The sequence below is a fragment of the Zerene cesonia genome, unplaced genomic scaffold, assembly GCF_012273895.1.
Source record: "Zerene cesonia ecotype Mississippi unplaced genomic scaffold, Zerene_cesonia_1.1 Zces_u001, whole genome shotgun sequence".
Lineage (NCBI taxonomy): Eukaryota > Metazoa > Arthropoda > Insecta > Lepidoptera > Pieridae > Zerene > Zerene cesonia.
In genome coordinates this window covers 2,123,703-2,141,114 of record NW_024045131.1, presented here as the reverse complement: position 1 = coordinate 2,141,114, position 17,412 = coordinate 2,123,703, and the positions used below count along the sequence as shown (strand labels likewise).

Genomic DNA, 17,412 nt, shown 5'->3' with positions numbered 1-17,412 from the left:
ATATATGACGTCTGAAAAGCTTCAGTGAAAATATTTTGATGGTTGGCTTAAGTCTATTTCCTCCTATATTATTTGACCTTTTTTACCTAAACAAGACAAGACATATCGCCTGATTTTTGTCAAATTTTATCAAGTTACAATCATCGCTGATTCATCATTAGATAATCAAATAATTTATATCAAATATTGTGTTAAAATATTTCGTGTACATGACATGTGGGGGCGTATAATGTAAATACAAGAGACGGTAGGTATACTCCACTCAGCCCGCGGATACGCCCGTGTATTCAAGGAAAAGGTAGACAGGAATAATTAACATATTAATACATTAAATTAATTATGTTAATTAATCATTATATCTACAAACCAACAAGTCTGTTTGTCACGTTGGAATCAAACCTAGTTTACGGCATTTTCGGGTTGTAATTTTAATAAATCTTCTATAAGAAGGCTTAAATTGCTTGTTCGTTTCCTGTTATCAATTACTAGCTGCGACCCGCGGTTTCACCTGCGTAAGTCCGTATCCCGTAGGAATATCAGGATAAAAAGTTGCCTCTATGTTATTCCAGTTGTCCAGCTGTCTACGTACCAAATTTCATTGGAATCGGTTCAGTAGTTTTTGCGTGAAAGAGCAACAAACACACACACATCCTTACAAACTTTCGCATTTATAATATTAGTAGGATAGAATAATTTACTACTACTACTACTAGTCCGATTTGAAAAATTCACAGTGTTAGATAGATCATTTATTGAGGAAGTCTAGGGCTTGGGCTATATAACATCGGGTACTACGTAGTTAAAACCGCGAGGCACAGCTAGTTAGCACCTTCCTCATGAATCACTCTACCCATTAAAAAGAAACCATCAAAAATTGTTGTGTAGTTTTAAGAACTAAGCATCCATACTCGTACATACTTACATAGGGGACAGACGAGGGAAGCGTTTGATTTACTATTTAGTGAAGACAATTTTGTTGACTCAACACTATTTAATTAGTAATTTTCGGTTGCAATTTTAGGACAATCAACATGGTCGGCGGGAATGGAAAATGCTTATTTTCCCAAACTAAAAGAATTAGATTTGCGAGCCTGTGAAATCGAAATGATAGACGCATTTATATTCCAAGGGATGCCATCTTTGACATCTCTATACCTGGGTGAAAACTACATTAGCTTCGTGGACGCGCATGCATTTGTTGGCCTGGGCAATCTACGGCATTTGGACTTAAGTGGGAATACCTATCCACACGAGGACGATCCGAAAAGAGTATTGTACTTCGAATCTCCGGACACACTCCAGCGCCTGAACATAACATCATTGGACCTATCGTTCACAGCGGTAGCTACCCGTGTACTGGGAAAGTTTGCGAGGAAACTGGAAAGACTCTCTCTGTGCTACACGGGGCTTTATCGTTTAAGACCGAACGTATTCGCGAACACGTCAATAAAATACTTAGATCTGTCTGGTAATCCCGAGATATTGCACGAGGGAGCCGTGCTTAGGGGACTGGAAAAATCACTGAGGGTACTTTACGTGAATTCAGCCGCCGTGAACTCGCTGGATTTCGTTAAAGGCTTCAAAAAATTAGAGGTGCTCAAAGCGTCGCACAACGAAATAACAGCTATATCGCAAGACGTGATGAAATCGTTGAGAAGCTTACAAATTTTAGATTTGGACAGTAACAGAATAACAGCGTGGTTTACAAGCGTTATATCCACAATGCCCAAATTGAAGTTACTTACGATGGTGAACAATAATATTAATATTATAACAGAAGATATGATCGCTGATATAGCTAACGTGAAATACGTGGCGATGTCAAAAAATTTGATGGTATGCTATTGTTACGTCAGGGACATGTATGAAATTGCGCTCCAAAATGAATTCAGGTTTAAAGACACACATGTAAAAAGCAATTTCGTTGAAGACAACCCTCTCATGTATCACACTGGATTTTTGGACTACAACAAAATCATAAAGAATAGAAAAAACGTGTCGGAGTCGTGTTTCGAGTTAAACAATCCGAATGACGAAGCCAATTGTATCGTGGGAGGTGTCAGTACAAATTTGACTGGTGATTTCTTGTTTTTGGACTACGATGAAGGAAATTACAACTGTTTCTCAATGACGGACGGTGGGAGCATTTCGTATAGCGAAGTAGTGCCGTGCGGTCAGGACTTACGAGATTTCCGACCGGACTTCATGCTGAATAAGAGTCGTAACAGTCTATATTTATTGTGTATACCCCTGGTGCTGCTACCAATTATTGTATTCATCTACGTGTCTAGAAGAAACTTCCGATATTTCTTGATAACCTTGAGAAATTCTGCAATGTTGAGTTTGATTAATGAGAGGAATGTAGTTGACGGTAAGATTATAATTATTTATATAACACTTATTTAAAAGAAAGAACATTGATGACTTATCTATTATCCTTAATAATACTAAAATCCGAAAGTAACTCCGCCTGTCTGTCTGTCTGTTCTTCACTCCTAAACCACAGAAACGTTTTGGATGAAATTTTGTATAGATAAATATAGTTTGAGATCCAAGAAGGTACTATTGTTTCTATCCCGGAAATCTCAGGGGACCAGGAAATATGTGGGGAGAACGAGACTGTTATGTTTTCCCTTACTATGTGGGTGAAAAGCTAGTAAGCAATATTTGAATTTGTCATAGAGGTCTCAGATCTTTTCTACAAAGGATTTCGAAGAATGCAACTGTTTCAAGACATTTATATTTAGACTCTGTACACTAATTGTAATTGATCAACTTCCCAATCATTCCCCTAGTAAATTGTAGATATTAGTAAGAGAATGAGTCATGTAAGACGCTTTATCCTACTCGTATTATAAATGCGAAAGTTTGTAAGTGTGGATGGATGGATAGATCTATGGATGTTTATTACTCTTTCACGCGAAAATTTTACGCGGGTACCACGCAAGTGACGCTGTGGGTAACACCTAATATCATAAGCCTCTTGATTCCAGAGACCAAAATCTTCAATTACGATGTGTTTGTGTCATACTGCAATGAGGATAGAACGTGGGTGTTGGACCAACTCTTGCCGCATGTGGAGAAGGATTGCAATATCAGTGTATGCCTGCATGAACGTGATTTTCAGGTAATTAATAACGAAAATGAATATATTTTTTTAAGAAAATAACAATAAAAAGATTTTAAGGTTTCACAGTTTTAGATAGCCCATTTATTGAGGAAGGCTTTAGGCTAAGCGTGGCGTTTTCACACAAAAACTGCTGAACCTTTTTAAAAATTTTTACACCATTACCGAGCTACATCTTCAATGAGTGACATAGGCTATATTTGTAAAACGGGCGAAGCCGGGGCGAACAGCCAGTTCTAAACAAATTTTTACTTCAACCTTATTAAATTGGCGTATTTTGCAAAAACATATTAAAGACATCCTTAAAAAAAAAACTGTATTTTGTCTAGTACGAATCATTGAACGATTGTATTATTCAGGTGGGGCTATCGATACTAGAAAACATAGTGTCATGCATGGACCGCTCTCGCTTCATCATGCTCATCATATCGCGGCGCTTCCTCTTGAGCCAGTGGTGTCAGTTCGAAATGCACCTCGCGCAGCACAGGTATTTGTGTACATATCATATATTCTATGTCTTTATCTACAGATTTTACTAGCTTTCCTTAATAACCAAATAGTTGAACGTACATTAAGCGAGTAACAAAATGTCTCTGAATATATCCAATAGATACAAAACACGATGTAGAGCCAGCGTCAAGAATTACGTAGTAACTTTTATGTAATCTGTGGTCAAGGCACCTGCCATTCCCATAAACACGTGTGACGCAACCTAAAAGCTACCTTATTACCAGGCTCTTAGAGACGAGAAGGGAAGACCTCATCCTCGTGCTTCTAGAAGAGATCCCGCGGAGTCTCAGACCGAACACGCTGCACTATCTGATGCTAACCAAGACCTACATCGTGTGGCCGAGAGACGGGACGGAGGAGAGGGAGTTCTGGAGGAGACTGAAGAAGACGCTGGTCACGCAGAAGCTGAAGAGCGCGGAAAATGATTCCTTGGCGTGATAGTACCAAAGAATATAATATAATAAAAATAACTATGTAATAATATTTCGTGTAGAGTCGATACACATTCAGAGGCAAGAAATTTCTTTATCTACTTTGGCCTTTATAAATTCAACTTTATTCTAAATGAGTTTGAATTTAATTTCCTGTGACTTAGCTAGCCAGGTTAGGCCGTTAAAGTTACTTTTGGTACATGTTGTAGATATACCAATATGATGTAAATAAGTCTGATTTTACCTTAACAATTGTTTCTATCGTTCAGAACAGAACATTTGAGGGTAGATTCAATCTTGTTAGGATTGTCTATGCAGTTATTTTCGAAGATCGACGGACATACACACATGTGCATGGACGCAGACATATACTCAAAAGCCAGTGTTATTTAAAACAACGTATGCTCTTTTAATTGTAAGGATATTTATTTATTTACGGTTTAATTAAGCAAATTAGGATTATAAACGTAATTCATTGAGCTAGAAACTGTGCATGCTACAATTGATTTTTTTCATAATATATCATAATAATGATGCCAAAGAAGTGTCCTGTGGTTCTTAAATGTTTTATACAATTATATGCAGAATATCACAGATTTAATGTTCAAAGATCAACCCCGATGCGTATTTTTTGTATTTAATAAACTCCTAAAACTCTATTTGTTCACCCCTAACTGACAACGCGCTTTCGTATACCACACGCGCCCGCGCTAACGCATATTGTGATATTTTTCATAAAATGCCCACTTAAGCGGAGCGGTATATACCAGCTGCAGGAAGTTAGGGATGTCAACCACATTTTAAGAAAAATAAAATGAAATTAATATTTATTTTTATGTAGTTATAATTTTTTATATAATCTGTATATCCAATAGTACAAGTGCCATTAAGCATAACACATGCGGGACCTCAAGTATATTTCTTAAGGATCATTTGTGGTCAAATTTTAGTAGTATTATTTACTAAAATAGTTCCCGACACTACTGTTGTTTTATCCAAACTAATTTTATAAATAAAAAAGTACCTCTGTCTGTTACTTAATGACGCCTAAACCACTGAAACAATTTGCATGAAATTTGGTATGGAGATATTTTAATACCCAAAGAAAGAACATAGGCTACTTTTTTATCGCGAAAAAAGGGTAGAAGGGGTTGGGTTAGATAGGGGATGAAAGTTTTTATGAAAGTTCGTTATTGTAAACCCGATTTTGATGAAATTTGGTATGAAGATGGAGCTGAACTTGGGAAAGGGCCTACCATGCTTTTTAGAAGATTCAGTTTTCGGTCCAGACCTTTTTTTTTTTTTTTTTTATAGTGGGGAAATCTTGCATAGATACCCACGGCCCCCGGGGAAGAGGTCGTGGGTTATGTCGGATTCCTACCGACTAAAACCCCACTGTGTTCCGTCGAGCCACATAAGTGAAGGGGCCACGGGTGCTTGTTGGAATTCGTCCGCGACTTTCGGTCCAGACCTTGGGAAAGACTATAGGCTACTCATTACCATGCCGCGCGATATATCCGAATTCCACGCGGGCGAAGCGGGCGGAAAGCTAGCTTTATATAAAACGTCTCGTAAATACAAACGTGCCAGTTAATTGTATGACAAATATACGTTTTGATACATATTTGTTTTCTCTTATCATCATCCTACTTAATATGATCCACCATTGTTGCTATTTGGATTTGAAACATTGTTTTTGTGAGGGATAGTTCATTTATCGAGCATGGACGGAGGCAGCATGGCGGCAGAGGTGTGAGTGAAGTGGTGAGAAAGAGTGGAGTAGTTAGTAGTAGAACTTGCGAATGTTATAAATTACGAACTTACGTTTGTTTGTCTGTCTATCTTTAACGTCATAATTGAACGTATTTGTGGAGACAGATTTTATAGACTAACAAGAGTGGTGTAGGCTACTTTTTACTGTGGCAAAACATCTCATTTCCATGGAAAGATGCCATTTTGATGAGTATTTGAATAACTGTAAATTTTATAAATACCAATAGATGGCGCTATCACTGCTACCTTACTTTGACCATGCGGGCGAAGCCGCGAGCAACAGCTAGTGCAAGATTTAAGGTACGAACTTACAAGCGGTTAGAACTACACCACCCAGCATACGTTTCGGTTGCGGCGGCGTTGTTAGCAAGTCTAGATTTAGCACTCCATTGCAGATTCTGAAAGCGATTTGTCGAAAATGTTAATTTTTTCCAAAGTATAATGAGTTATGTATAACGAATAATATAAAGATTTTAATTAGCTTTTCTATATATACTAATATAATAGATGGAGAAGATTAGATTTTTTGTTTGTTACGATATAGTTCAAAAACTACAAGACCGATATTTCCGATCTTAACTGAGTGAGATTGGCTCATTTTAATATCATTTTTATATGAAAAGCTACCAGTTGTAATGTGATGAATTTTCTGTTAAATCTGCTTAAATGTAACACAAAATATGTTTTTTCATACAAAATATAATAAATAACCATTTAGGACAGTAACAAACGTTGCTAAGTCCCTTTTTTTATGATAACATAAATATAGTCTCAGCAAATATCAAGTTCACACGGCCTAATGACAGACGGACGGACACACAGACAGACAGCGAAATTAGTTTAGTAATATAATGATTTAATAATAATAATAATATTTTTATTTTCAGATATTCATCCATATTTGTGTTAGTATACATTAATCTTAGAAACTATGTTAGTAATACGTATTATAAAATTAAATTCCATACAAACTAACAAGATTAAAAAACCATTAAAAATTATCCATAATCATAAGTATATTGCGTACGATGTAAATTTGCCCACCGCTTAAGGAATGGACCGTCAACTTTCTCAATTAATGTCTTCAGAATACCATTGGTACTTTCACGCATTCTCTTCATCATAGATGCTGCCCTTTTCCTGATTATCGCGTAAAAATCGTCGGTCTGGCAATTAGCAAACATCTGAGACGCGCTACAGAAGCGCGGAAGCCCAAACAGTACTCTGAAGCCATTATTATATTGTACACGTAGGACATTGTAAGCCCGCTGCGTAAAAGATAGCCATAGGCTGCAAGTATAAAATGTCCGACAGTACGCCTTAAATAAAGTAATTTTAACCTGTGGAGAACAACGAGCAAATTTCCGTGCCAGCATATTGCAGCGGACTACCAATGCCCTACGCTCCCTCTCAATATCTTGTATATCATTTATATCTTCTGTCACAATATGCCCTAGATATTTAAACTCTGCTACTTGTTTAAAAGAGGACTGCCATTAATATACACAATATAACGTCGTAATAACGTCGCGTTTCACACTTTGAGCAAATAAGCTGGGGAAAAATAAGATCGGGTTAAATAAAACAAAACTCCTACCTGTATTTCCTCAAATTGATTTCGCCAGTGCGCGTGCGTGTCATGCAGGTTTTTAGATATTTGGCAAAGCTGAGTTCTGTAATTGTAAATAGGCATCATTAAAGTAAAAAAGTTTTAAATTTACGAATGCAGGTAATCTTATCTTTCGTACTAATATTATAAATGCGAAAGTTTGTAAGGATGTGTGTGTATTTGATGCTCTTTCACGCAAAAACTACTGAACCGATTGCAATTAAATTTGGTACGTAGACAGCTGGACAACTGGAATAACATATAGGCAAGTTTTTATCCCGATATTCCTATGGGATACGGATATACGCGGGTGAAACCGCGGGAACTGAAAATAATTAAGATTTTACTATTAACAATAAACAACTAGACTCATAATCACAGTCATAAATTATCCGAAGCAAAACTCTGCCCACGCGTGTATTAGGCACAGTTTTCGAATAAGCGACACAAAAGACTTTGAACATTACTGCCACAAAATTAGGTATTAATTTCAATGAATGTATGACACAACGCCGCTCGGACATTTTTTGACCACCTTTTTTTTTATGTCATAGCGGGCAACTGAGCTGGTGGTTCGCCTGATGGTAAACGATCACCACCCATGAATATTCGCAGAGGCTTAGACCTCTGAGAATGCGCTGCCCGCTTTTAAGGGATAAGGGATGAGGAAAGGATTGATGAATGGAAAGAAGGAATGGCCTGGAAAGGGCTAGGAGAAGGAAATAGGCCTCCGGCTCCCCCACTCACCGTACGAAACACAATAGCAAGCTATTATTTCACGTCGGTTTTCTGTGGGGGTGTGGTACTTCCCCGGTGCGAGCTGGCCCAATTCGTGCCGAAGCATGCTCGACTCCCACAATAAAAATTATTAATAAAATAATATATTTAACATGTTATTGTGAGTGTAGCGGTTTATAGAATGTTAATGCAATTATACCATTTTGTTCGCCAATAAATGTCCTGGGATCTGGCAGAAACGGCGGCTCGGCCATGTTCAAGTTATCCAATTCTTCTTTCTCTTTCTCGTTCTTTGTGTATCTGAAACGAGTTAATTAAAAATCTAGATATTTTCCATCATCTAGGTCAACAAAAACACCGATTTAAATTCAAATATCGTACAGACTGAGAGTCATCACAAATTCAAATTTGAATTCAAGTAATGTACATACGAAATTCGAAATAAGACAAGATGAGACATGACTGTATTTGGTTTGATTTGATTTCAAGAAGTAATGCTCAAACTCAAAAATAGGACTAATGCTGAGTAACTAATCTATACTAATATTATGCAGCTTAATGTTTGTTTGAACGCACTAATCTCAGGAACTATTGGTCGGATTTGAAAAAATCTTTCAGTGTTAGATAGCTCATTTATTGATAAAGTCTTTATATGTACCACGGGCGAAGCCGGGGCGGGCCGCTAGTCATGCATGAAAATTACACGTATATTTTACAGTAAGCTTCTGTCATTTCATAATACATTAGAATTCTGTGTGAGTTTTCAAGTTCTTTAAATCACCATGCTACAGTTAGTGTGTGCTGGTTATTAAATTCAAATATTTCCTACTCAACTTTAAACTTCCTACGTTGTGATTTCATCGTCTCAAACCTCATGCTCAATCAAGCCTAATGTTCAAGTGCTAATAACTAAAACTTAATGAAACTTCTACAGCGGATCTGATATTTGAAATGACTGTCTTATTATGTCACCGAGCCTCCAATCATCATCATGATCATGATCATGATCATCATCATCACCATCATCATCATCACAATCATCATCATCACAATCATCATCATCATCATAATCATCAGCAGCATCATCACCACCACCACCACCAGCATCATCATCATCATCATCATCATCATCACCACCAGCCTGTATATTTTCCCACTGTTGGTACACAGGCCTCCTATGAGGATTCAGGCCATAATCCACCACGCTGGCCAAGTGCGGGTTGGCAGATTGGCTCCAACGCTAGCTAGCTGCATAACAACAATCGCTATCTAATGCACTCACGGATTTGCCTTCAGGAACGTCTCGACTTCCTTAATCTTCTGTCCGATTTCTTTGTAGAACTTATTACGTATGTCGTCTTGCTCTTTTTTGAGCTTGTAAGTAGCGACGTGCTCCTTCACGTTGAATATGAAGAGATCTGTGAACAAACACATACGATTTATTATCTTTTTTATGCCATAAGACGCCAATGAAGCTGGTGGTTCGGCTGATGGTAAGCGATCACCATTGGTCATGGCCTCAACTAGTCCAAGCTATTCGAAAGATAAATTAACTCTGTAGCCATAGGTGTTTTATTCTTTAAATATATATTCGAAAGAACTAGACTGATACCTAGTTATTTACACTTTAACACAAAAACATCTCTTATTTATTCATTTATTTATTTATTTAACTCTTCAAAAAGATTATACATTGAAAGACACTTAAAAATAATAATAATTATGACTAGCTGACACGGCGAACTTCGCAACGCCATTGACCTTTCTTTGAAACATTTATCCGTACTTTTTACCTTTTAAACCTTCCCTGGACTATTATGAATGCATCAAAACCAAAATTTTCAAAATCGGCCCAGCCACACTCGAGTTTTAGCGAGACTAACGAACAGCAATTGATTTTTATATATAAGAAGATTATTATAATAAAGTAGTAAAAGATAGTGTACAACTTGTTTGGCGGCCTTATCACTTAGAAGTGATCTCTTCCAGGCAACCATGGTAAAAGGTAGCGGGCATACTGCTAAACTATTAGCGGGACGAGAAACAGATATTTTTAAAAACATTGATCATATTTACATACAACATAAACACAAATATATACATATATACATACATAATACTCTTAATGTTACATACAATATAAATTAAATAATAAATTATAAAGCATTTCAATGCTATAAAACTAAAAATTAATCATAAAAAAATTTGTTACACCAAAAAGGATACATACATATATATAAATCGCTTAATAATAAGTTATACAATGCAATTACCCTCATATCGGTTGGGCATTTCAGCAGCTAACGCGAAAGATCTAGAACTCTCGCTCAACAGATCGACCATAGACCTCGCGGCTCGCACGCACACATTGCTACCGTCTATAATCTTTGGCAGCTTCACACCCACACGCATAGAGGGAAACGACAACTCCACTGGCTCCCTGCGAATTGTGAGCTTAAAATTGTTTGTGACTGTGAGTTTGTGAGTGTGTGAGTTTACATATTGTAAACATTGAAAGTTGTGTTGGATTTGTAATTAACTTGTAAAATAAATGTAATTTTAAATTGTTCTGAAAGCATTTAATTCGATATAATATTGAAATGCAGATTATTATGGTGATGGAGAATATGATGGTATGAATGAAAATTATGATGAACTAGCTGCGCCCCGCGGTTTCACCCGCGTAATTCTGTATCCCGTAAGAATATCGGGATAAAAAGTTGCCTATTATTTCACTTGTCCAGCTATCTACGTACCAAATTTCATTGCAATCGGTTCAGTAGTTTTTGCGTGAAAGAGTAACAAACATACATAACACACATACACATACATCCATCCTGACAAACTTTCGCACTTATAATATTAGTAGGATATCATTATGTTTATCTATTCATTATTATTTATTTTTCGGCTCCAGCACCTTTCAACCTCCAGCTATATGTAGACATTTGATAGAAGCCCACATCAACTTCTGCCCAAAGTCCATTATGTTGTACGAGCTATACTGTAACGCGTGCGAGAGCTGAAATGCAGATGATGATGATGATGATGACGATTCCGGCGATGACAACGACACTGATGATGACAATACCTCTCCGGTTCAACAGGCTTCAACCTCCTCGTGGGCAACGGTATCGCCACCCAGATGTTCAGCCGCAGGCCATTGAACTCCCGCCCGTACGTGGCCAGCTTGATGGAGTCCCACACCAGCTTGTGCTCCAAGTCGCGCAGTATCGTGTACGAGGCGCATTGTATCGCGTGCGAGAGTTGTTCGCGGAGAGCTAGACGGACCTGTTTTATACAATTTATACGCATATAGGAAGAAAGAAAGATTGATTCTACAGTAGCAATTGTCCGGGGCTTTGCACGCGTTAAAGTGAGTAGTTTAATAAATGTTATTGAAGTGAAACTTCTTTAGAATCGTTGTGATTTCAAACCTGATGCAACGGAAAAACGACAGGTAAGAGACACAAATACAAATATGTGTAGAATGAAGCCGGCAAAGAATGAGACAAATATAAATACTATTTTATATTATCGGTCTCTCCTCTTTGTTAAACAAATAAACTTTGTAATTATCCTACCCTTGTTATATATATTCATCTCATTCTTTTGTCGATTTACTGAAGTTTCACTTCTATCGTGTGTGGATCGGACACACCCCTTTTTTATACATATAAACCTTCCTCTTGAATCACTCTATCTATTAAAAAACCCCCTCAAAATTCGATGTGTAGTTTTAAAGCATACATAGAGACATAGGGTCAGAGATAGCGATAGCTTTATTTTATACTATGTAGTGATTGTGAGAGGATATAACAAGGAGTAAAACAAGCGACTAAAATAATAAGGAAGGGTAATAACAAACTTCCAAGTGTTCTGAAAACTACCGCTTTACCCAATCGAAACTTCTGAGGTTCTCCTCCTATTTCTAAGTCAGTTGAGAATAAAGTAATAAAATTACGAGCTGCTTATTATTGTTTGCTACTCAATTTGGGTAGAAGTTGTCAGAAACAATTATCATATAGGTACCTCATTATATGATTGCGCCTGTAAAGCTGTGTATTGGCGGGAGTTGGCAACAAACTCTTCAAGCATTGCCAGCATCTAAAAATAAATAATAACAATTCATATTTAAATCATTTCAGTGCGCAAATCCTAGTATAATAATAGAAGTACCTGGATGACCGATGCTTTGCTCGGTATTTTTTTTTGTTTTAACTTTAATTATTCGCCAATAGATGTCACAGGAAGAGCCATAATAAATTGGGACTACTCAAACGCCTCCTATTTCTTAAAAAAAAAAATATACAAAAATATTATAATAAAATATATATATATATATACAAGAATTGCTCGTTTAAAGATATAAGATATTAATATTTAATACCCTACTAATATTATAAATGCGAAAGTTTGTAAGGACTGTGTGTGTTTGTTGCTCTTTCACGAAAAGACTACTGAACCGATTGCAATGAAATTTAGTACGTAGACAGCTGAACAACTGGAATAACATATTGGCAACTTTTTGTCCCGAAATTCCTACGGGATACGGACTAACCGGGTGAAACCGCGGGGCGCAGCTAGTATTTTATACTTAATCATCATCGAACACAATATCTTTGTCATAGTTGGCAATGGAGCTGATGGGTCGCCTGGCGATGGTAAGGAAAAGGATATGGGCATCTCATCATCATCATCAAACATCGTCTCACCACCTTCATCTAGCCCTATACTTAACTATTCCAGCTTACCGGCAAAGCATCGCGACACCGGATGTCGAGTTCATCATCATCGCATTTCGAGCTGATCCTCCATAAGTGAAGATATGTATTCATCTGCGTCACCACCCTGGGGTCTGGGAGACCATCACAACGGAGATATTGTTGCCACTGGTGGATTAAATTATTAATGTGAAAATTATTTATTTATTGTATTAACACTATTATATTAACCTTTGATTCGAAAAGAGGGGTGTTATCAAATTTGACGGCAATGCTTGTCCGTAGCATAACTCGCAAAAAAGGACCGTTTCTGTGTTTTTCAAATATATTTTTTTTTATCGGATCATTAGCGTAAGATTAATAATTAACAGTTATTTATTTTTTTTATATTGGGTGTTTTTTTTATTTAATTCGCTTATTATGTTGAATATATTCAATGCGAAATATATAGTCTAATTGACTTGATTTTGTATTGAAAATGCAGTCGTAGTTTATACATGAAATTTATCGATATATGGCATTAAAATTAATTGATATTATAGATAATATTACGTAAGAAGAACCGTTGATTCGTTGATTCTATAAATGTGTGCATGCGTTGTTCTAGCCCTTGCGATCCCCTTAATACATATATAACTAGCTTTTGCTTCCGGCTTGGCACGAGATAAATTAGGAGTATTTCAATAGATATTATCTTACATGTAAACCTTATTTTTGAATCATCTTTATCTATTAAAAAAATCCTCATCAGAATCCGTTGTATAGTTTTAAATATATATATATATATATATATATATATACATACCTCAGCCTCCAACTGTTTCGTTCTGGCGTAAAGGATTTTCTGCTTTTCAAATTCTGAAAAGAATCAAAATATCATTTAAAGATAAAATCATAAATTTTTAACTAAATCAAATCTGTAATTTCTAAATTTTAATTTACATGTATTTTTTGGTAATAAAACTTTTAGTGGCCCGGGTTACACAACGCGTTTGTGTAAAAAATTACTGTCTTATATGTAATAATAAATCTAAGTTTAAAGCACTCACTATGAAACAGAGCGCACGTCTTTGCCAGTATGTCTCTCCGTATATCTTGCTCGGCGTGATCTTTGGCCATTAACTCAGCCCGTTCCCTTGCCAGATTGGCTCTCTTCTCTTTAGCTCCAGCTAGAATTGCTTGCCTGGAAACGTTTATATATACGTCTAGTTAATTGATAGGTCTAAAGGATAGGACATTATTATTACATAAGATATTTTATGGCAGAAAATGAAGTAGCCGGGTTCGTATAATGTAAAACAAATGGTTGACGTATGAGTCTCATAGTTTAACAACTTCTGGAAACAGCTCAATTCGGGTAGTATGAAATTAGGAGAAAAGATAAGTGTTCTGAGAGTTTTATCCTATATTTATATATCTACTGACAACCATACTAAACGCATTGCTCTTTGCTGAAGCATTCAATCAATTAACAACTCTATTGATACGATAGACAACAACTAAAGTACAAAACATTTCAGAAATGCGATCTAGACATTATCTAGATTTGAAAATGACTAACTTTTCCGCTTCTTTCTCTGCTCTCCATTCATCGATCCTCGCCTGCATCCAGGCTTCTCTCTCCTTCTTATTCATACTTTTCCAGTTCTTTGGCTGTTATGTAAAATATTCTAGAATAATCTAGAATTACGTTCGTGGTTCTATTTCGAAGCAGGAACAATGTAATGCGATAGCTTCTATTATATGACAAACTTTTACATAACGACTTTATATGATGGGATTTTGTTCCACAATATGGTATAATTTATATTCTATTTATTATAATTTATATTCTATTTTATTCTGTAGTATTTTGTACATTTACACTCCTAAAGTCTTTCTATTAAAATGTTAACTACCAGATTACATACAATTTTACACGTGTACTTCTGTTTTCTCGCTACACCTGCCAATAAAGGCGGTAGACTTGTTACTAAGGTGAAGAGAAACAACACAAATGATAGCATGCTAACAGTTCATAACATTCGAATTTTATTTCTCCCGATTGTAGTGATATATCCGAATTTATATTGAACTAGACGCTCGTCCCGACTCCGCTTGGATATGAAGATTCCAGTTTTATCCCATGGCAGTATTAAATCGGGATAAAACGTATCCTATCACCCAAGTCAGCTGTCTGTGTACCAAATCAAAATCATCAAAATCCGTTCAGTTGTTTCAGCGTGATTAACGGACAAAAAACCAAACAAACAAGCTTTCACATCCTACTAATCCTACTATCCTATCCTACTAATATTATAAATGCGAAAGTTTTTAAGGATGTGTGTGGTTTCTTGCTCTTTCACACAAAAACTACTGTACCGATTGCAATGAAATTTGGTGCGTAAACAGCTGGAAAACTGGAATAACATATAGGCAACTTTTTATCCCGATATTCCTACGGGATACGGACTTACGCGGTTGAAACCGCGGAGCGCAGCTGGTTTATAATATTAGTGAGAAATATGATTCCGTGACTATTCCATATTGTAAATTCCAAATAAATATATCGTTATTATTCACGAAACAATAAAAAGCAAAAAGCTTAAAGAAAATGATGAGAAGTTAAATTAAAACTCATTGTTACCTTTTCGAAGGCCGGTATTTCTTCTTTTTCCTTTTCCTTCTTCCCTTTCTTGCCTTTCTTCTTCTTTGCCTCTGGTTCTTCCTCTTCCACCTTCTGTTGTTCTTCTGAAATATTAGCGCACTTCTGTGTGATATTTATTGTTAACGGTTCACGATTTAATATTCATTTTAATTGGCGAATTAAGAAATTAAATTGCATTTGAGTAAGTCTGGAAAATATGTCATATTATTTACCTCCAACTATGGATTCCTCGGACCACTGGAATAATTCGCTACTCGTCTTTTTCACCACTTCTATGACCTTTAAAATATATGTATATTTCATTGTTACGTTGTTGTGTAAATATATAAATGTCACTTTAAATATTTTCGTTATTTGGCCAACTTTGTGAATAGTATCTCATGTCCCAGATGCATGAAGACATAAATTATTAACTATGAATTAAAATTATATTTAAGAAAGTATACCAACAACCATTGAATTATTATTAATTTATATGACAGTTTTAGTGCATATAATGTTTACAATAATAATAATCGGAAACCAGTCAAAACTGTTTCAGTCGTCAGTTATAATGAATACATATTTTCAGTCACAATAATTAATAAATTTTAGTTACCTCTTCGGCTTTTTTCTTGCCTTTCTTCTTTTTGGGCTTTGGTTCTGAAAACAAATATTTCAAGTAGTTTTTATCAAATTAATATAAAATCTATATTACTAAAGATAGAATTTTCGCAAATACCCTACATCTCCAGTTGCTATAATTTTTTTAATACAGTTGAATTGACATCCTCCTCATTTATTTGAAGTCGGTTGATAAGAATCTACAGAATGTCCAATATTAGCCCAAAATTGACATGCAATACATTACAGAACCCTAAAAATATGAAATTCCTAATTTATATTCAAAACTTACCATAAAAAATACAGTTTACACCAATACAACATTTCCCTGCGTTGAATCCAGGTTGCTATGGCAACCAATGATATTGATATATTATTCTCATATGACCCGTGTATCCCCTTGTGGGTTATCACGATTTAGATAAAATTTAATCAAAATTATTAACATGGAAAGAAATAACCCGCCTGCTTTAATTTTAGTATAGTATTACTAGCCGACCCGGCAAACGCTGTTCTGCCTTACTCTTATCATTTAGGGGTATGAAAAATAGATGGTGGCCGATTCCCAGACGTACCCGATATGCACCCAAAATTTCATAAGAATCAGTCCAGCTGTTTCGGAGGAATTCTATAACTAACATTGTGACACGCGAATTTTATAAATAAGATGTTATCCGTGGTTTAACTATGGTCTTTTACTTGGTCTTTTACTATGTTTCATATGATATCCATTGTTTCCCCGGGGGCATTGGGTATTTATGAAACATTTTCCCACTATAAAAAGGGTTAGAAAAATATTTCTTTTTGTTATAAAGACATTTTATTAATTTACAATCACACTTCATGTATGGACATTTGATATTTGAGTAGAGTTTGAGTGATATAGATATATTTATCTTAATATATATAAATACGTGTCACATTGCTTGTCCGCGATGGACTCCTTAACAACTCAACCGATTTTCATCAAATTTGTCACCATTTCAATTATGACAAATGATTATACTGAGCGTACAGATAGTTTATATATATACTAGCTGTTGCCCGCAGCTTCGCCCGGGTGATTTTAATAAATTTTCATGGTACTTACTTACATCCCATATTTTACCCCCCTGGGAATAGAACTTATCACAATCCTCACTTAGCAGATGCCTACGTTATAACATCTATCTGCATAGTATTTTCTTGTGTTTGGTTTCACGCGAGTATTATACATTTAGAAATTAAAAACTTTTCAACGGATTTTAAAC

The 17,412-nt window shown here is 35.9% G+C and overlaps 1 protein-coding gene across 1 annotated transcript in view; it reads right to left on the bottom strand.

Annotated features, from left to right (window-relative positions):
* The window catches only part of LOC119838166 (dynein intermediate chain CFAP94, axonemal-like), a 34,645-nt gene that overhangs the window by 13,956 nt on the left and 3,277 nt on the right, over positions 1-17,412 (bottom strand). Inside the window, exons 4-17 of the mRNA XM_038364009.1 lie at positions 16,158-16,201; positions 15,772-15,838; positions 15,539-15,642; positions 14,474-14,565; positions 13,962-14,095; positions 13,718-13,770; positions 12,943-13,080; positions 12,221-12,295; positions 11,280-11,479; positions 10,462-10,628; positions 9,471-9,606; positions 8,388-8,488; positions 7,439-7,514; positions 6,154-6,239 (exon numbers count right to left, since the gene is read on the bottom strand). Coding sequence (XP_038219937.1) covers positions 6,154-6,239; positions 7,439-7,514; positions 8,388-8,488; positions 9,471-9,606; positions 10,462-10,628; positions 11,280-11,479; positions 12,221-12,295; positions 12,943-13,080; positions 13,718-13,770; positions 13,962-14,095; positions 14,474-14,565; positions 15,539-15,642; positions 15,772-15,838; positions 16,158-16,201 — 1,473 coding nt within the window. The remainder of the gene's footprint in view (positions 1-6,153; positions 6,240-7,438; positions 7,515-8,387; positions 8,489-9,470; positions 9,607-10,461; positions 10,629-11,279; positions 11,480-12,220; positions 12,296-12,942; positions 13,081-13,717; positions 13,771-13,961; positions 14,096-14,473; positions 14,566-15,538; positions 15,643-15,771; positions 15,839-16,157; positions 16,202-17,412) is intronic.